The 21,651-nt window shown below is 42.1% G+C and overlaps 1 protein-coding gene across 1 annotated transcript in view; it reads right to left on the bottom strand.

Moving 5' to 3' along the window:
• PRKCQ (protein kinase C theta) overlaps positions 1 to 21,651 on the bottom strand; it is a 58,538-nt gene that overhangs the window by 13,690 nt on the left and 23,197 nt on the right. The window contains exons 5-13 of the mRNA XM_084497690.1: positions 19,854 to 19,914; positions 17,944 to 18,106; positions 17,418 to 17,449; positions 17,195 to 17,280; positions 16,014 to 16,143; positions 15,242 to 15,351; positions 13,258 to 13,381; positions 11,210 to 11,388; positions 8,572 to 8,745 (exon numbers count right to left, since the gene is read on the bottom strand). Coding sequence (XP_084353816.1) covers positions 8,572 to 8,745; positions 11,210 to 11,388; positions 13,258 to 13,381; positions 15,242 to 15,351; positions 16,014 to 16,143; positions 17,195 to 17,280; positions 17,418 to 17,449; positions 17,944 to 18,106; positions 19,854 to 19,914 — 1,059 coding nt within the window. The remainder of the gene's footprint in view (positions 1 to 8,571; positions 8,746 to 11,209; positions 11,389 to 13,257; positions 13,382 to 15,241; positions 15,352 to 16,013; positions 16,144 to 17,194; positions 17,281 to 17,417; positions 17,450 to 17,943; positions 18,107 to 19,853; positions 19,915 to 21,651) is intronic.

Raw genomic sequence — 21,651 nt, 5'->3', positions numbered from 1 at the left:
AAGAGGGATGGGGGGATCTCTGAACTGAAAACAAACAGCAGAAAGTGTCACCTAGGTCTCCCTTCCAGCCCTTGGTGTATGCCATATTGATCCCCTCACTGCCTCCACCACCAGGGAGATATCAGATTTTTTTTTTTTTTTTTTTTGATTCAAACCACTCACTTTACCTATAAAGCAGGAAGAGCTCCATTCTCTGTATTGTGCAATGAGCTATGATGCTCCCAGTTTAAACTTCTATTTCACTACTCTCAGCTTCTGTGCAAAAATGCATGAATAAAATAAAATGGATGCTGTATTTTCTCTGTTTATTAAACATCTCAAGTTAGTTATCTCCAGGCTACGCTAAAGTTTATGAATATGCTCCTTTTGTTGCCTAGCACCCATCACAACTTGGAGGACAGGGGGGGAATTTTCACGTATATTTTTAACAGCTGAAGGAAGATTTTTATCCATAAAATCCAATGTAAGCATCTCTGGCAGCAAGCCAAGAGCTGGCCATTTAAAACAAAACAAAACAACAACAACAAAACACACAGTGTTTGTTCTTTTCAAATAACAGCTGTCTGCTCTAATTTGTGCAATTTCTTTAGCCAGCTCCTTTTAATTACAGTACTCTTGTTTAAATGGAAGTCTGGCTGGAAACCCCACCTGTCATCCGACAAGCACAGGGCCAGAGCTGGTCTCCCAGGGTAAGAATACACATTTTTTTCCAATAAATAACTGGGTGCAGGTTTTTCAGTTTGAAGGTTTGGCATCTGTAGAGGTCTTTGGACATAAGTCAGCTTAAGGAAGTAAGGAGACCAAATGAAGATGGGTAATTTAGTACAGAAATGCAAAAATCTTGGAAACACGAGTCAGGAGCCAGTTAAAACATTTGACTGGTGTTCGTTGTGAAGATACACAGCGAGATGATGAGGTTTAGCTAACAGCAAACCAGAAGCTGCATGGATGACACTGAGACAGGAGGAACCTCATGGGTCTTCAGATGGGCCAGATTCAGCTTCAGTGGACTGGGAAGGAGAAAAACCCTGTATTTTCCTGGGAGGTTCATTGACTTTGGCTACATCTTATCCCCCCTCTTTAAGCACAAGTTGTAGTCCACACCTAGCAGAACAAGGAGTCATGCTCTGCTTGCTCATGGATTTGCGCAACCATCTAATGCACACATTTAATTGAACTGGGGAATCTTATTACATCCTTCTGCCATGACGGGAAAGAAAAAGTGGACAACATCTCAGATTAATTGGCATCCAAAGATCATTATAGGAGCTCAGCCTCTCAACTGCCTAAAGATATGAAGCTGAATACTACAAACCTGACTTAGGAATAATTACTACTGATGTTCATGGTCTATAGGGTGCTAGGGATGCTACTTAAATGCTGTTGAAAAGAAAGATGGCATAACTCTGAGTTTTTTAACCTGAAATGGGGAGTTCCCCTTGCTTCTTACAAAGGTCCATTGTCTGGCATGGCCTATGGAGAAAAACTGCTTGAGATCAACCTTAAGTATGCAGTTATGAGAGATGTAATTAAGCAGTGCAAACTGCAATGAACTACTAGAGACAGCTACCAAAGCCTGAGATCTATGGAGACATCGAATAGCTTAAAAATAGGAAGTGGAAAAAAACTTGCTTGAAACCACTTAAAAATTAAGTGTGCTAGAGGGCAAAAAGGGTTAGAATGGCACAGAGGACATGTTTGTAGACAGGCTGCAACCTACACTTCCTCTTGTCCTGGGAAAGTTTTCTGATGGCTCCTTCTTGAGTCTGCTTCTACAAGGCTCTGAAGTCTGCTATGGCCTAGAGCAGGTGGGATTGGGTTGAGAAGGTATATCTGAAGTTGCAGCTGAGATGGCAAGATTGACAAGAAGATAAGATGCCTGTATCCCCTGTGATGGCCCCAGGTCAGGGGTGCTCAGCAAGAAAACATGAATGCTGTCCCTCAGCAATGAGACCTACAAAGCTCTGAAGGAGCCTTGGGGGGAGTCCCCCCCTTCACCCTTGTTGGCTGCCCTGCAGACAGACCACGGACAGCTTGCTGACTCCCTTTGAGAGCATCCTTGGGTAGAAACACTCAAGTTAAACTTCTGGCCACTGTTCCAAACTCAGTAGAACAGAACAAGTCTGCTCTTACAGCAGAGTTTGGGGCCATCCTTTATAACCCCAGAGTTCAAGGCGGACTGGAAGGACATTTCCTACACAATGTGTGCTGCTCCAGGATAGTTGGTGCTGCCTTGAGGACATCAATGTGTCAATCATTCCTTACAAGTAGGTCATCTTCCAGGGACCTTCTCCATCGCTCCAGAGGGAGCATGACAAACCCTTCTGTGGGAGGATGAAGTTCTGCTCCTACAGCAGACAGAACTACAACATGGTGCCATACAACACAGAGCCATACAACACAGACATGTACAAGCATGCATCCTGAATGCAAAATAACACAGTGCCCTGGTGAACTCCACCCCACCAGGTTACTGCAGAAATTCAATTTATTGACCTGTCAGTCCCTCAGTGCCCATGCTGAGCTGATCTCTCTGCGGAGCCGCCTGATCTCCCCAGGACGTGGCAGGGAAGGAGTTAAACCAACCTGCTTCTGTTCTGCACGCAACTGTGAGAATGAATAGTCACCATCAGAAACGCTTTCAACTTTATAAACAATGAGTACAAAGCAGGCAGCATTTAAATCGATCTTTTGAAGGTACAGCCTAGAACAGGCTCTTAAAATCCTCAAAGCAGCTGGAAGCCCTCCAGAGCACTTTTCTGTGGGGACTATCAGATTCTGTTTTCTTTGCATTTGAAAGCACTTGCACACATACAAATATACTATTTAACACCATTTACTGCAGAGCAAAATTCTTCTTCCCAGGGCTCCCAGGAGGATGGATATTGGAATAATTAATGTTTCAGGACCGCGTAGCATTACCCTTACCCTGCGGATAAGGCTCCTTAGTGCAGAGTAAGTGCCCTAACTCCACTGCATGCCCATTGAATTAGGTTGGCCCTTGCAAGAGAAAGGTTTGTCATGATGCAGCTCCTACATCTGCTTCTTGTCTTACATTTTCCATCAGCTCAGCCCAGCCCTCCTGAGTGGTCTCTCCCCTGCCCTGGGACCCCCCCATGTCTGACTCCAAGGGGTGCTGTGACCTGGGCTCCCATCCCAGCAAGCTGCAGGGAGATGGGGACACCAGAAGAGGTTGTGATGCTGTGCTGCAGAAAAGCAGGTCCTGCATAGGTTGAATCTCTGGGATTTAATTAAATAGGTAACATAATAGTCATATTCAAAATGCCTATTGAATCCCCAGTCCATGCTGTTCACGAACAATGTGCCTGCACATTGGATTTATAGGTATCACTGCTTACAACCACGCTGAGGAGCACCCTAACAATTCAATCTTCTGGGTGCTCATCCATGCTTTGGATCTATTTTATTTCATGGGATAAATGATGATAATCTCTCCGCCCTTCTCTACCACATCACCCAGTGACCATTGCTGTCTCATTCACAGAATCCCATCCTGTAGGAAAGCGAGCAATGCACAAGCTCCCCGTCGCACCTTCTCCCACGAGGATCAGTTAATTCAGGGTCACTCCTTGCTAGTAGGTGACCAAGAGAGGTATTGACCTTGCTATTTTCATCATCTGGATTAGCAACGCCAAATTGTTACAGATTAAAGCATCCCCAGGTTTAATTTTGTTCTCTGGTCTAAAGACTTTGCTTCTTTTTCTCCCTGTGTAGTATCAGTCTGTCTTCTGGAGATGGCAGCATTTCTTTTAGCTGTCAGATAATTCAGTCCAGTCCCTCGTCTCATGATTTCTTTTTTGTTCTAATTTCTGCACTGCCAGCGTTTTTGACTGCACACTAAACTGCTATTTGGGATGCTTAGTTTTATGTGTCCATCTACTTACTATAAAGCATATGAATATCTTTATATACAGATATAAAGATATATAGGTATACATACAGGTGCAGACATGGCTGGCAATAACTCCTATCGCTCAAGTTCTAGTATGCCAGGACCCTTCTTCATGGCTCAGAGCAAAAAGAGTACATCACCTGCAGTGGTAAACTGAGTCACTGTCAGCCCTGTCTTGCAAGAGAAAGCGGCTTCTCCTATCAGTATAGGGTGGGAACTTGGAAAGACACTGATTTTCTCAGTCTGAATACAAATTTCTGTGAAAATTAGGGGGATAAAAAAATTTCCAGACCTAATGCTAAGCAAAAAGTAGCAAACTTCATGAAACCCTGAATATTTTATCAGCTGAAAAATAGGGAGAAAAAATAATGTTTTTATTTTAAGAAGAAGATTCTTTTTGGGCCAAAGAACTGAGCAGCTACACTGCAGGCTTTTAGAAATCCCAGTCAAAGCTGAATGCTTTTGGGACCAGAAATACCTTAGATCTGGGCAACAGGAAGGCAATTAGAATGTGTATAATTAATAGATTGATCATCTATCACTTAAAAGACCCTGTCTGTGAGCTGCCCCCCTCTTTTTTTTTGCCAAGACAATCCACCTGCTCCCTCCATATAGGCAGACACCACCTAGAAGTGTCTTTTAGACTTCAGATTTTTGATGTTATAATTACAGATGCTCACATGTACTTTGGCAGAATCTTGTTGAAATCCCAACGCTCTGCTGAGATGCTGCTATTTCTACTGAACCATGTTGAAATTCTGGCCAGGATCGAACAAGACCTTGCCAGTTTTTCTGCATGCTTTGCAGATTGCAAGATCCCCAAAGCCTCCCTAAACTTCCTATTTTTTCCCCAGCTTTTTCATCAACTGGCTAAAATTTGGCTTACAAGATCTGAATCAGAAATTTCCAAGATGACTTATCCCCAACAAAGGACCAGGAAGGTGGACACTTAGAAACCTTGAGCCTTCAAGATCTTGTCTCTTAAATGGCTGAGCACCAAAGCTGGGGATGGTTTTTCCATGGGAAAAATCACTGCCTAACCCTGTGCTTCTTCAGCCTTCCTTGCTGGTCAATGACAAAATCAGGATGCTGGTTAGAAAGATATCCGGTCTGACCTCACAGGACATCTCATCTTGTGATATGGACTTCTCAGAGAGTCTGTGGCACAGCCAGGTGATGGGAATGAACATCCAGTGGGTTTCATATACACATGGGCCAAACCCACATGCTTTGATTCATGTCAGATAATTCAGCCCTGTTTCTTTAATGACAAGACAAAGAGAGGAGAAAAGCAAAATTGCCCTTGGAAAATTTTGCAGGAATTATAATTTAGTCTGAGGAGACATTTTGATGAGAACCCCCTGGAAATACTCATGTAAAACACTTCAAAGTCTAAGAATTTGTAAATTAAGACCACGCTTTTATTTACAATCCTTTTCTCCCTCCTGACAATGTAAGAGATTTTAAAGTCAGTATGAAGTATATTAAAACAACAGAGCATGTGAAAATGTCTCACCACTAGGATTTTGGAAAGATATAATATACCAGTACAGCAGAATAGAAATGTTTCTGTAACATTTGCTTCTAAATTACAATAAAGATTACTTATGTTCTGGGTTGAGATAGTCTTTTATGTTGCTATTTTGTACTACCAGCCAAAAAACCTATGGGTTTAATTTGCATTTAGGTGAAGAGTGTGAATAAAAGCCTGGTCAATGAAGTAAAGAAACAGTTAGAAATGAAAGTGACTTTCAAAAAGGGAAAGACTATTCTTATCACAGAGCGTTAGTGAAATGTAAAAAGAAGAATAAGTTGCAAGCACTGGAGTGCTATTCACTGTGTTTAGACATTAACATTTTGGGATAATGAAGAATTATAAACATGCTTTTCTTTCTCTTTAACATAACGGTGCCTCTTTAAATGTAATAAAACAGAACAACTCTCTGAGCTTGCTGTTAAAATTCACACCATATAATTATGTCAGCTGAATATCGGGATGCAAAGACGACTGAAGCAAAGTAAAAAAGTTCAAAAACAGATTGGAAAAAACAAAAAACAACAACATGTGTTTGAATCTATTTTAATGTAACATAACACAACAAGTATTCTGAGTTCTGAAAGCACTGATCACTCAACCTCTGTAGGAATAAAAAGGGGCATTAGGAGCCTGGTGCCTAAAAAACTTCTCTGAAGGGCTGTCAAGCTTTATATATTTGAGCATGCACTGATTACCTGGGTCGAGGCCAGGAAAAAACTCAACCTAGAGCTCAGAGAACTGTCAACAGATTATATGACTTTTTTTTTTTTTTTTTTTTTTTTTTTCTCCCTCTGGGGACACAGGGACTGCTGAGGCTCTTGTTTCAGCGTAGGACTTTTCCTGTTTTCACTGTCCTTTACAGAGGCTTCAGTACCCAAAGCAGCTCAGAAATGTTGCAAACCAAAGCACCGAGGGTTCAGAAAGGCACTGACACATGCATTTCTGTTTGAAACTACTTATCTGTCCAGTGGAGCCTTCCAAAGAAAAGAAGTTTTTGATATTGAAGTCCAGAGAGGGGCCTTAAACAGCATTGCCCTGGCTTCTAAAATGATTGCTCCAAAAGATATTACGAATGAACCATGCTCTCCTTTGAGCTGTGAAAAACAGTCCATGGCTTGTCACAGCTCTCCTGCTCTGAATGACTCTCACGTGTTGAGTGAGCACTGCTTGGTTTGCAAAGGTCAGAGGAGAAAAACGTAAGCCAGAAATCAATCATAGCCCAGAGCAGCTTTGGCCTGGACAGACACCTTCCTGCTTCTGTGTTTGTGAACTAGAGGGCAAAATGGAGAGATCCAATATTTTTAACGTGGCAATGTTGACTCGGGATGAGATGGATGGAGATTCTTTCTATATGTCAAGAGGGCAATTTTGTGACACTGCCCAGGAGAAAGAGCAGGAAAAGATCACTTGGGAAAAGATCACAAGGCACCCATGAGTTTTGCAGGCACTCAATGCTTTTCCATCCTGAAGATTTTCCTCGACTCAGCCCCATCTCAGCCCTCCCCAAACAGTCAGAAAATCCCACCGGGCTCCTGGCTTGATCCCGTTTGGTCATCATCTTCTTGCTGTGGTCTCATGAGTCAAACTGACTTTTGCATGTGTGCTTAACAAAAAACAGAGCTACAGGTTGCCCATTCAACATCTAAGAATGGGGTTGCACAAAGCTGGATGGCAGACAACAGGGCTCAGTTGCTGCACGCAAGGGTTGTGCATCAGCCACTGGTATCAGCCAGCCATCCCTTGTGCACCTGGAGTTACCATCAGCCCAAGCAATTCTCTCTGGAATATAATTCCCTCATAAAGCTGTGATGGTGGTGAATATGTTGTATTTTTAATCAAGCCTTGATTGTCTTTGCTTTGTTGGGCAATTTGATTTTTCCACTAAAATCTAGGAAAAAAATTAATTAATTCCTTTCCTCTCCAGGCAAGGATCAATTCCTGGGACCTGCTATCCTCTTCACCAACAGCCCTGGAGGGGTTAAACACAAATGCCTGGACTCAGTGTCACACCCCTTACGGCATTTCCCAGACATTCCCTGTTATAAATTTAATCTGTCTTTAAACAGGTGCCACATCTCTTAGGCAACTGGGGTATATGGCAGAGGTTATATTTCTCCTGACCCTGCAGAAGCAGCGAGCTGCTCGCTGAGCAGGTCCTAACCTCACACCCAGCAGTAATTTGTGTCACTAAATCCTGGGGCTGAGTGAGAGCTGGGAGCACCCTAGCAAAACCCTGAAAAAGCAGCCTTGTGAGAGTGATGTTGGTCTGAATTTGAGCTCTGGGATAGCAAATGTCTATCAGGAGTTGTTTGGGTAGCTTAGACAGACAAACAGTCTCTCAGATTTCCTTCCATCATTTTTTTTTTCTTTCTATTCCAATGTGTGTGCTTCAGCACTAAGACGACTGGCTGTAGAAAAGGCTCTGAAAAGACAATCAGTTGGTGGTTCATTGTCATTTAGGGCCAGATTTATACATTATTTAAATGCTACTTCAATTTTGGTTTGGAGTATCAAGAGGCATTTTCGGTGAAGATTCTTCGTACTGCCCCTCTGAACTGCAGCTTTCATCACCAGTGGTCCTGGATGAATTAGGAAGCGTCTGATGCAATTTAACAGAAACTGAGGTCAAAGAAGATTCCCAAAGTGAGTGGCAGCGTGTTTATTCTCTATAAACAGAGCTTCTTGAGCTAGTTCTGATCCATGCCTGTCACTGCAGCATAATGGTACTGCCTCATGGTGCAAGAGGTTCAGATAACACCAGTGTGGGCACATCTGTACCCTGGCTGTGGATGTGGCCTTTTCACATCCTTAGCCAGGGTACCAGGATGCAGATTTTAATAGTTTGTCTTTGCATAGCAGCCTCAATCAGCCTTGGATGCCATAATTCTCGAAAGTCCTCCCCTCCAGGTTAATATGGGGAAGGTAGACAAAATTTCTGGAGCCACTTTCTGAGCTCCTTCATTCTGGAGCCAGTTCTTCCTTCTGAAGATCCCTTCCCTTAACACCACTTCATGTCAAAGCTATTTCCTAACATCTAGCAGATTGAAGCACATTACCAAGTTTCCCTATTTCAGTCAAGCATCCTCATCTCATGGAGGAAGGTGACAGATCCTCGTCTTACCTTGGTCTGGAACGTACAGAAGACATGAGTCAGGAATGGGTGCTCCCAAGCTAAGGAGAGGACTCTCTTCTCCACCATTGTGCATTCAACATCATCATCCATCAGAACCACATCCTTCTTCAGGGCTTTCACAGCAAAATACTGGTCTGTGCTCTTCAGCTCAGCAAGAAACACCTAGGATAGAAACAGCTGCTCAGAAAGACCAACATTCTTCTCTCTTATCTGGCAACACAGCCATGGGAGCTGAGCGAGATGGGTTGAAATGCAGCACTGAACAGAACATTTTGCATGGGTAAATGAGGGATTAATGAGGGCAGACCTTAAAAAGGTTTATATTTAAGTCTGGATTAAGTTATTAAGACTGTGTAGCCTTTGTGCTTGTTCCCCATATCCAGAACAGTTTTATGGAGTTGGACTCTGGGGAAGAATGACTAGGTTTTGGTAATTACAAGAGCATGGGCTGCATGCTCATGTGGACAGGACTTGTCAGAGAGCAGAGCACTTCTGACGACAGAAACCAACTTTATGCAAATCCTCATGAGGTACATTTCCTGTTTTCTGACTTTAAATAACAAATCATAAAATATTGCTTTGTCAACATGTGAAATGCAAATACCCTGCACCAGATCCTCAGTAGGTGTAAACTGGAGTCCACCAGTAGTAGTTCCTCCCTGTTAGCAGAAAGTCTGAGCAGAAAAAACAGGCCCCCTGTGCTTCTGCAGGACTTCTCTGAGAAGAGCAAAACATACCACAGGGGAGACATTACTCTGCCTAATTTCTGTGGCAGGGAAACTGAGAGGTGAAACAGCAGGAAAGGAATTTCTAGAGACCACAAAGCAAGGTAGACTCTGCTGGAAGGCAGTACCAGTCCTGACCTTGATGCCAACAGCCTGTCAACAGTGTTTCCCATAGACTGAATAAATATCTAAGATTCATCAGAGAGACCTTTGAAATTCACTGAGACACACTATTTACTGAGCAGGCTCAGATGCTTTTTAACCTTGACAAAGATTTTATTTGCCTTTTTGGCTACTGATTTATTTCACTTTGCAGCATTAGACAGAACCTAGAGCCTCCCTCTGTCTCTGCAGTGAATGACCAGAAATGCTAATAGTGCAGATGCTGCAGGGACCCTTTTAAACTTTCTTTCTGGGCAGGGCTCTGCTCTCCCAAGCAAACTGGAGAGTACAATACATGTGTGACTCGTGCTGTGACTTCCAAGGCAGAGGCAGGCAATGTTAGACTTGATGCAAAGGGAGGTCTCACATGGGTACGGCCCTCAACTTCCCCCAGGTCCATGCAGAACTGGAGAGATCCCTCAGGCGTAGAGATTTGCACACCCTGTCTCCTCTATGGGGAAGTGAATCTCACTCCAAATAGATCAGAGCACCGGGAGTGATACCTACACAGGAAACTCGTGGGTGAGGTTTGTTGCAGAAAGGCACGAACTAGCCCATCCTCTCCACACCCACATGGTGCATAGCAGAGAAACACAGATGCTTGCAATGTTGGAGAGTCCATGTTAGCACATGGGTCTGAAGCAAGGTGCAGAATCTGCTTTTGTGGAGATGTCCAGGACTCAACTAGACAAGCTCCTGAGTAACCTCATCTGAGGAGACCTGTTTTGGGCAGAAGGCTGGACTAGATGACTTATAGAAGTCTCTTCCTTACAATGTAAATGCTTCTATCACATCTATGTTCTTGAGACCAGGTTAATTCAGGCTGTGGAATTTGGGGTATTGTGACTTAGCTCTAATTCAGATGTCTCAGCTCTGCTTCACATGCAAAATTTAGACATGCCAAGTATTTTCAAGTATAGAAAGCCAACACGACAAATATCTCTGCAGTTTAAGAACTGGCTGCAGCAATTGCTCCAACTCAGCAGGCAAAAAGCAGGCCTTCTTTAAGGCAGCTTTCACCTTGGAAAGGTTTGGGATTTGAGCAATGTGATACATAACGATTCTTTTTCTCCTTATTGTATGTGAAAACAGTGGAGAGTCCCTCTGAAATTATTTCATGCAGCTCAGAGCTGGCACTGAATAACATGAGTCTCCTTCCAGAGGACATCTGCAAGAAGGAGGAACAATCCACCATTCATCAAGATTAATGAAACTACTGAAAACAGGTGGCTCTTGTTTCAAAAGCACACATTCTTAGCTGTTGTGAAATTTGTGTTATGCTCCAGCACAGATCAGAGCTGGGAAAGAGAAATCAGCGTCCCCAGCTGGGACCTGCTGCTCTGGAGAAGGGAGGTGATCCCCACTCACCTTTCTGGCTCGTGCTTCTGCCTCCCACCAAGGTTGCTTGGCTAAACTGGTGGGATTAGCTGCATGAGGGGGGACAGCAAAAAGACTTTTTTCACCATCTCTCTGTGGATGCCCAGGGCCTAACAACCTGCACAGAAGGAGTCATTTTTCTCCTCTCCTGTCATGGGTGCTCATGAGAGAGCAAGTAATGGGGCAGAGGAACGGGTGAGGAGAAGACTGGGTTCAAGACTCAGTCATGCTGGAACAAGGGTTCTTTGAGGGCATAGAGATGTTTGTTTTTCCCTAAGTGGCCTTGAAACCTCATGTTATTTAGTATCATAACAAGCAATATGCACACCTATGCAGTGGCTTTGCAGTCTCTTAATGCTTACCTTGCCAAAACTGCCCTTCCCCAGCATTTTGTGCAGAACAAAATCTTCAATGGTTAGTTTTAGCTGCACTTGGACCTCTTGCTGTATCTGGCGCTGCTCTCCTCCCAAGTCTGGTTCTGTTAGAGACTCTCCTTTCCCTGTGCCCTCCACTGGAATCTCCCAGGAGATGCCCTGTGGCTCTGCAACACACATCAAAGCATTCAAATAAACCCCTGGAAGTAAGGAGAAAATCCCCAGAATACTTACAAGGTATTTTGAACAGAATTTTAAAAAGGTCTTTTCAAACACATGTAAATGTGGTGGCCATGTCAGGTGAGCAGAATGTCTCTGCTCTCACATTGCCTTCTCTCCAGAGGAAATTTTACTCCAGTGTAACTCCACCTTCTTCAGTGGCATTACTACCTTTTTACAAACTTCTTCATCTGTCTTTCTTCTTCATAGCAGCAAAACATGAACAAACCCTTTATTTCTGGCAGCCTGTGTTCTTCTTTCCTTCTTGCTGGTTGCTGTTATGACGGGGTTATGGTTTCTTCTAAGGCCCTTGGCAAAACCAGCATGTGAATCAGATGGCAGGGACAGCATCTTCATATTGGGTCCCTGCTCTGGTTGTGACATTCTGATCAAATACTCCAGCTGTTCTGGAGTGGAATTACTGAGAGTTTCTTCAATACTCCATTCACTTGGATGTATGTGAACTTCTAAAAGGGCCTGTCCCTTACTGGATTCATCCCATGCACTCACACACTTGTACTGTCCTAAATCACTGACCAGCAAGAACACTACTCATCAGACAAACAGACATAAATAAACCAGATGTGAATCCATTTGGGTTTTACCATACACATCAACATAGTCAGTTCTCCTTGCAACCCACAGAAAATAAGAATAGATGGGAACATCATTAATTTTCTCTCAGGGGTCTAACATCGTACGGTACCAAAACCAGCCTCTGAGTCTCAATAGCCTGGATCAAACCCAGAGCACTTGTGTAATGTAGCTCTGACATGCTTTAGCCAGTGCCATATGGCTTTTATTCTAGTTTCTGTTTCTGAGTGGTTAACTCCACACAGGGCAGTACTTACTTGCATTGAGAAATATGATGATGATGATCTTGAGCTTTGTTTAGGGTTTGAACTGAGGACCTACTGTCTTAGTCCTTCTTTTTTTTTTTTTTTTTTTTTTTTTTTTTTAAGTATTGATTCACCAGTACTTTTCTTTTTTTTTCCTCCCCTTTCTGATATTTTAAAGCTTGTGGGAGTCTGCAAAAACGTTGTGTCAGTACCATCATAGGTCTGATGCACTTTCAGTATGGTGCTTGGAGGAGCACCATAAACCATGAAGCTGGTCCTGAAAAGACCTTCTATGTGGGACACACAGGTCTTATGAAAGAAAAGTGACATTTCTGATCCTAAAATCCAGAGTTCTCTGACCTGAGCATAAAGCAGACAAACAAGGGATCTTCCCAGGAGTGTAATTTTCCTTGGGTGAATGAAGTGGGGATGAGTCAATGTTATTCAGAGGGACTGGATGTCAACCTCTACCCAAAAATCAGAAATTAGAAAGAGAATTAGCCATGGTGATCAGAATGTCTCCCAGCCTCCTGTTCCAAGCTTGGATTCTCTTTAAATTTCTCATATATTATGGTTTGTGAGTCCCAGGAGAAGAATAAACACATTATTGCCAGTGGAGGTAAGAGCTATGCTGAAGTACTGGATCAGAGAGTTTAGGGACTAGCTGGATGAGTAGTGGTTGATGTCTTATGTTGCTAGAGGCTGGGATGGCATAGGGAAAGTGCAGGTTTACAGAGAAGAAAGGAACCAGGCTGAGATCTAGGGTATCTGCCTAGCCTAAGTGACTTGGAAAGAGCTGAAGATATTCAGGGATGAGGAAGGATATGTCTTGCTCTAGGTAGGAAAGATGCATGAAAGATTAATTGGCTAATATATTCTCAACCTTCTCAACCCTTGCAACCCCCACCAAACTGTGTACAATAGGAAGAAAAAAAAAAAAAAAAAAGCCTGCTGTACCATACCACTAGGGGAAACTACCTTTTTTTCCTGTTGTAGATGTTGGAATTGCTTGAAGAGGTGTTATATCCTTCACAAGTACTGGGAGGCCAATTTCAAGAGGTCCATCTCTGGAGATCTGTTCTGTGTCACGCTGAGATCGAGCCTGGATTACAGAAAACAGCAAATGACTTTTAAGCCAAATGTCATGTTCTGAGCTTATGGACACCATTGCTTCTTGACTGTGACTGTCACACAAGCCAAAATATAGAAGAGGTCTTTGTATTTGAAAGGAGCATAACTGTACCCAATGTTTGGGGGTTTGAGGAACCCACAACCTTCAGCAAGGCTTCTCATGTGTCTGTGTGTGTTACTAGGTGTTTGTATGCCAATGCAAAGATACCCTATTCTGCACAGTCTGTGTCCCTGGCTATCCTCACAAAGGACATTTTAACTATCATTTTCCTTCCCAATAGTTCTCTTTGAAGGGGAACCTGTAGGCAGGATCATACTGCAGTCTTATCTCTGCACACTGCCTGGGTGTCATTTTGAGGAACTCGTTTTCCTGGCATGTTGCAGAGGATAAGAGTTCATCTGGATTCAAGTATAATGAGACAAAAGCATGAAAGAGAAATCAAGTGAGGGCTATTAAAACGCTAAGACCCCACCTACAGCTCAAGAAGTTCCCATGGCCTAAATTTTTGGAGATAAGAAGAATATTTGGGTAGAAGAATCTAGCGTTTGCCCTCTTCACCTTTCAACAGTGACTCAAAGACACCTGTATGTAGTTCAAGGAGCTGCAGCCAGCCAGCAGATAGGAAATGGAGAAGTAAAAGCAGAAAAAAATCCTCTTTGAAGATTTGGCAACACCGCCTATTGAATAAAGGTGAGCAGTATGCAGAGTTAAACCTTGCAGGTAGACTCTCAGGAAGTTACAGATGGAAAAACACCTGCTGGGTGTATGAAGATTTTGCCTTGGTATACTGGAAGAACCTAAATATGCAGGACTGTGAACCTACACATTTTGTTCCCCCTCTGAGGTTATTCAAGAGCTGAGAGGCATCCTAACAATCCTGATTTGGAACTAGAATCTTCTCTAGAGGCTTGGGGCTTGTGACAGCCTATTTTTCCTTCTTTTAAGTCAACTTGCTGTGTTTGCACAGTATTATTTACATGATAGTATTATCTAGACCCTCTCTCCAAGGTCCAGGTCTCTTCATGAGAGTGCCTGCTCTGATGAGTTTCACAACAAACAAGTCAGAGAGACACAGGAGAAATTGCTGAATGACAACCGCATAGCAAGGTCATGACACCAAAGGACCCAAACCAAGTTCCTCTCCCTGTTTCTCGGACCCTGTTACACAACTTAAGCTACAAACATAATGTAACTACAGCTGTACTGAATCAGAGAGTCCATCCAGGTCATGTCCTCTCTGAGACAGGCATTAAGCAGACACCCTGTAAAGATGTAAGGAGAGTGAAAGCATGTCAGGCCAGCTCCTCAAATGATTCTCCCTATCTCCAGAGATATGTAGCTCAGAGAACTCCTGATTCAGAGACAATGCTTTTCCATTGACGCAATTAATTAGCCTGTCTTCTATGAAGACAAGCCGAGAGAGCTGGGGTTGTTCAGCCTGGAGAAGGCTCCAGGGAGACCTCCCAGCAGCCTGCCAGGGCCTGAAGGGGCTGCAGGAGAGCTGGGGAGGGACTCTGAGTCGGGGGTGAAGCCATAGGATGGGGCAATAGCTTTAAACTAAAAGAGGGTAGATTTAGACAAGGCATTAGGAGGAAATTCTTCACTCGGAGCATGGTGAGGCCTTGGCCCAGGCTGCCCAGAGGAGCTGTGGCTGTCCCATCCCTGGTGGGTGGTGGGAGGTATCCCTGCCCATGGGGACTCATTTTCCATTCTCTGTTTTGAACTAGCTACCCACAGTGCTCCACTCAATGCCTTTATTTCTTGTACTGAGACAAACATTGAACAATTGATCCTTCACTCTGCAGGTCACTCATAGATTGAAGTACATACCTGTTGGGTGCTCTCTATCATTGCCAGAGCTTCAGCCATTAGTTTCTGGTTAACTCCGCAAAGGTTTGCTACTTTTGTCTGGCACTTGTGATGGACGTTCATGTCACAAGCTGAAAGAAAGAACGGAGGTGTCAGGACAACAGAAGGTTGCTGGGCTGTAAAGGATTTAACTTCACGTTGGGGAGGAAGATGTTGCTGTTGGCCAATGGCAAAGACCAGCATAAAAAGTTCAAAGCCTGGGCTCCACAGCATCATTTATGTCTGATTAGACTGCACTCATGTTGCCTTTTGGTTAGTCTCCAGAGATGGGATTTTTATAGTTACTACTGGGCATTTTTACATCCATCAGCCTTGGAAAATACAGACTTCCAAAATCCTATAATGCACTTCAGCTCAGAGATAACTGTGGTCACAGAACAGGATCTCCCTTTTGGCATAGGATCATGAAGGGGAAGTGTCTTAGGTCTGTCTGATAGTGAAAATAGAGTGTGGAAGGTAATTCTAGGAGTGATTTTGGAATATCAGTAGCGGGCACAGCAATATTCCTTTGTATCTCTGGGAAGTCACTCTTCAGCCTCATGGATCACAATCCTTCTACAGATCCTCCTTGAGAAATGGTCCTCTTGACCACACCTTCACCATCCCTGACACCATCTCATTGAGGTTTCAGACAGAAATGCATGAAATGAGATTTGGTTCTTTAGATTGGAGTTCTCTAAAGACAGCAGCCTGCTCTCATGCTCAGACTGTGCCACATACACCAGGGACTCACCATCACACTTCAGTCCTTGCCGTGCAAGGCCCCAGAGCAGCGTGCCACAGTGCTCACAGAACGTTGGACTCTTGTAGTTGTAGACTTTGAAGCGGTGAGGCACATCAATCTTGAACCTCTCCTTGTGGAACTGTAACAGAAAAGCCATGTTGGCAATTCACTTCCCTCTGCTGCAGCTCTGCATGAAAAATCAACAGCCCCCAACCTTCTACCAAAGAAGGTGGGGTATTTACTGCTGTTTTATTCTTGGGCATGATCATCAAGAAGAAATCTAACATTCAGATATGCAAAGACAAATTTTAACGCATAATATCTATGCAATTCATTGGAAGTTGGGTAATTTAATCCTTGAGTTTGATTTATCTGACCACGTAGCTGTCTGCATCTCAGCTACTCACCCAGATTCCCTAATTCTCAATAGAGAAACAGACATAATTCAAGAAAAGATTCATCTCATCCTGAAAATGGATGTCTACATTTGTTGCCATGAATCAGTCCTTAGAAAAGCCTATTCTTCTTTTCGTATATAGGGACTTAAATGTGATGACAAAGCTGGATACATTTACACTGGAGGTGTTAGAAGACAGGTGAGATGACTCTCATCTCTAAAGACTGTAAAAAGATAACATGTACCAGGGACTGGAGAAAAACATAAGCTGTAGAACACAATTAAGAAAAGGGTAATATCAGGAGTATAAGCTCAGTTTTTGCCCACCAAAAAGAAATTTTATTATAAACTGATATAAAAAAAAATAAACAATATTGGAGATGCTAGATCTTCCAGTAATAGTTTGGAAATCTCAGATGACACAGACTGGGATGTTAAAGTACTGCTCTGAAAATTCAGTATGACATCCTGCCTAACACTGGATAGTGAAGAATTTCCTCTAGTAATTCTCCACCTCATGTCCATGGCTTTTCCCTGAGCTATACTTCATACATTAGGAAAACATCAGTCCTGATTCAGTGACTGCTTATTCAGTGGCAGATTTGAGTAAATCACAAGTAGGAGGTAATGAAACCACTGGGCATACAAAAAACAAAGGATGCAGATCAGATCACACAGATTTTAGTTCAGCAGCATGCTTTGCTTCATATGAAGTTCTTTTACAGCAATGCAGGAGAGATATGAATGACACTCAAGTGCAACCAAAAATAAGCAACCAAATAATAATACATACCATTGTTTCTCTGCTATTGACTGCTGATCCTGTACACTTGGCTATTACTTTATCAATACACTTCTTATGAATGGCAGCATTACACTCTGAAAGAACAAATGTGTCATAGTATTCATGAAAAAATCCCTTAAGAAAAGACAAAGTAAATAATGATAGTAACAAAAAAAAAAAAAGAACAAAAAGAAAACACAAAACAACAACAAAAACAAACACAAAAACTTACGTCTGCATTGATAGCCTTGTTTATTCAGACCCCTGAAATAAACAGAGAAATGGTTAAGTCTGAATTTTCTGAAATTTCTGAATTGCCTCTACATTTGAAAGAAAAGCAACAGTTACGAAAGAAAAAGAATAAAACAGTCTTGCTTTTTATCCATCTTTACAGAGTTTCTCTAATCTAACTACCTTCATTCACTCTAACTGCTGGAAACTGGTTTTCACAGCCCTTCCAGTCCAGTTACATATTGAATTTTGCAATATCTAAACAGCAAACTAGGCTGATTAGAAACGTCCATGCATTTGGCCAAAGACAAAAGTATTTGTAACAATAATACGCTAAAAATGAAAGGAATTTTCACAGCTGGAATTACAACTGTGAACCACATCCTTGAAGTGATGCAGTAACTCCTACATGCAGGATGCCAAGCCTCCAGTCCTGCTGACAGCAGGAACACAGATATTCACTAAAGAAGCAGAGCTGCTCCTTCAAGTTGAAAGGGGAAAACGTGCACAGATCTATTTTCATTTACCAGACAAACTCATGACAGACGGAGCAGAAGGTAGGTTGTGGAAAGAAGGTGGCTGTGAACTCGTGACACTTGACATTATGGATTTTGGCCTGTTTGATGGCTCCCCTGCGCTGATGCAAGGAGAAAAAGCCTTCGGTCTCACAGTCAGCTAGGTCCTTTGCATCTGAAAGGAAGCAGAAGATTTGTTAGGGTACACTGTCCTGGTCAGGCACCTTGAGAAAATGCAGTTGCCAAAAAAACTAACTGACTGAAGCTGATGATTCACTCATGGGAATGAATATTTTAAGGAAATCCTGCTTTCTGAAATCCGCACAAGGCTTGTTTGGATTTTTTTTATCTACCATTCCTACAGGGACACTAAAATGACTTCAAACTGAGGATTTTAAGCTCCCCTGAATATTCATAATGCTATTTTGAAATATAGACCAGAAATTTCCCAAGGAGAGGTAATTTGCAGCTAAATATTACATTTGAACTTTATATAACACTGAAGAACAATAAAAAAGATAAATTACATAAGAATATCTATTTATAAATGCACATACATGCGTATAGATAGATGGATAGATAAATAGATATTGAAATGTGGGCATTTAACTGAATCTTTCATGTGTGCGTGTCTATGGTTGTGAGTAAACATTTATGTATGTTCTTATGATATTCTTGTTGTTGTTGTTATTTTTCCATGCCAACAGTTGCTTTGCTGTTTCCTGTGTTCATGTCATTGTTCAGAGTTCTCATTTAAACTTTTTAGAACAGAAAACACACCAACTCTGGCTATTCATGCATATATGCATGTGCACTTAGGTACACGCTCATGTCTACAAATCTTGATATGCACACAATATCTAACTCTCAATTTCTGTCTTGATTTAGTCATGCATTACACAGCAAATTACTTAGATATTCTGTGGAAACTGCCCCCCTGACTGATCTGATGATGATCCTGCTATTTGTAATACAAATGCAACTTGCATTTTCTATGCTTTGGACTCTCCGATGCTTTATAACACGAAAGGAGGCAACAAGAATCTATTCTATTTTAAAGTTGGGAATGGATGAGGAGAATACTGGTATACACATTCTATTAGATGCTTTCAGTACTTCTGTGATTCTGGAAATGAAAGGTCCTTGTAGATATCTACAACCTATAGCTTCACCCCACATCCTTGAAAGACTGCAAAAACGTTGGCATCAAAGACAGGAGATCATGACTGACCATTTTGATTGCAACCCATTTCTTTCAACAAAGCAAATACATTTCCCATGGACATTGAGCTCAGCAGATGAGATCGAGTTCTCAGTGAAGACACCTAAACAAAGGTGTGTCCTGTGCAGGGTGACTAAGCCAGTGCTATGTCCCTGGAGGTCCAGCTGGTGCAGGCAATGGAGCCTAGCAAATGACTCAGCTCACCATGCAGCAGGCACCTGCGTCTGATCAGATGAATCACTCTCTAGGTTCTTTTCCTGTTTTGCCTAGATTGCTCTTATTCTTAGGCACGCAACTCACGTGTATTTAGGTGTTGTCAGCTGTAAAACATAACCCATCCTTTATGGCCGCACTATCATGCACACCATGGTACATGTTGTATGCATACATACACGTGCAATAATTTCAGAGGGAGTGGGCTCCTTATGCATCTATTCCATCTTACTTTGTATAATCAGAAGAACGTACTGTTTCAATGACAAAACAACCAAAAATTTGCCTTACAAATTACAGATGAGCAGTCAGTCTTCATCCCCACCATGCGATAGTAATTGCTTTTCTGTGGTGTTCATTTCAAAACATTATGATAGTTCCTATGAATAAATCAGTAATAAAGTATGCTCTGCTTTCAGTGAAGACACCACATCTGCCCCACGTAACCAGAAATTACATCTATCAATTAGCAAATAAATTCACTTGCCACTGATTTCCAGGAAGTATCTTGCATTCATCAGCATTCGCCCTTGAGGTTTCAGTTCTAGCTGGTTGTGATAAGTGGAAAAAAAAAAAAAAAAAAAAAGAAAGAAAAAGAAACAAGAAAAAGAAAAGTGCAATCGTTAAACAGACGTTCAAAGAAACAACTATCATTTCAGATGGCTCAAGCTACCTCAATTTCCCAGTGGGAACTGATGAATGTCAACGAATACTAATAGTTGAGTTTTCATACTGATGTGGGGGTATATGGTGAGTGGGCAGCAACTGTAGATTGATCAGCTTTTATCAAAATCTCAGAGCTGCATGACTGAACAGATAAAAGTGACTAAAACAGAAATTATAAGCAAGTTATTAAACAGCAGGTCAGGACCAGCATGTCTATAGAGAAAACTTGTCATTCCCAGAGGATTTTACAAGGGGGAAGTATTCTAAAAATCCAGCCAACTTCAGACAGGTGCTAAAAGAACACTGAAATCTCTGAAATCTTTAGAAACTTGCACCTGCAATTCTAACTTTCATTAGTCAATGTGAGTGATAGTACAAAATTTCTCAGGTATTTTTTTTAGGTCTTCCTACTGGAGCCACCTATCCAAACCTTCATCCATATGTGCCTTTTTAAAATCTGGGTCCACTTGTATAGGAAGTAACAATTCAAGGATTTCTTCAGGCTGAAAACTACAGCAGTGTCTTCCCCACCCATCTCCAGCACAGTCTGAGCTAGACTACCTCTCTACGTTTTGGGTGAAGCAATGACATTGTACAGAAAAGTGAGAAAAACATTTTTCATTCCCATCCTAATCTTTGGTGGATAGGATATCTGGGACCAGCCTCCTTAGGTCATAACTTGTATCTGGGAGTGAGTGAAGACCTTAGGAGATGCTCCCAGGCTGGGAAAAAAACAGGACTATTGTCTCCCTGCTTTATTTAATCTCAGATTAGTTACTCTTCCTACGAACAAGCAGTACTCTGCCTACATCCCCCCTTTCCTCTTCACCACACTACAGACTCCCAAACCTTCGAAGTCTTGGGTTAGAGTTGGAGTGATGCTGAGCAAGGCCTTCCAGTTTTCAATTTCAACCCTAAGTATCTTCATTCCTTCCAAGTGTTGTGTTAAAAGTGCAATTCTTTACCAAATCATGCCCTTAAGTCTTTTAAGAAGCCAAGGCCTTTTTGACATTTCCACTTGCTGCTTAACTCAAGTAGCTTAACTTGATAACGGGAAAGAAAAACAAAACAATTCCAGGAAATCATTTTCTCTCAAAATGCCTTTCCCCTTTTTAGTTATTCATGACATTGCTCCTGAATACTACATGTTAAAGACTGTTATCAGCAGCTTTCTTGCTTGGACTGTCAGGGAATACAACCTTACATTTAGCATCCTTATGAAGACTGATATTTCAAATTTACTCCACTGTAACTCCAGTGATTTTAAAGGAGTTCCTCTGGCATAATTCTGATGTCAGGTAGCTGTGAATCAGTTACTTGATATTAGATTAAATTTTTAAAGCTGTTTCCCTAGAGCACATAAAATAATTCACATTTAGCCACTTAAATTACCATTTGTCCCCAGTGGATTCCTTAAACAAAAATTAATACATGGGCACAGCTCACATGAACCAGAATCTTTGCTAATAGAGAGCATATGTTTCAATATAACAGCAGCGGGTAATACAAACTTGCTGTGCTCCCTTTTTTTGTGATATGCATGGAGATCTTTCCTTCAAGATAAAACCAAGCAGACTCAAAACATTATTCCTCAGCTTCCCATCACATGCTGCAAGAGG

This window comes from Aythya ferina (assembly GCF_964211825.1).
Source record: "Aythya ferina genome assembly, chromosome: 1".
In the NCBI taxonomy this organism is placed as follows: domain Eukaryota; kingdom Metazoa; phylum Chordata; class Aves; order Anseriformes; family Anatidae; genus Aythya; species Aythya ferina.
The sequence above is the reverse complement of the archived record's forward strand: the minus strand, read 5'-3'. Positions and strand labels throughout refer to the sequence as shown.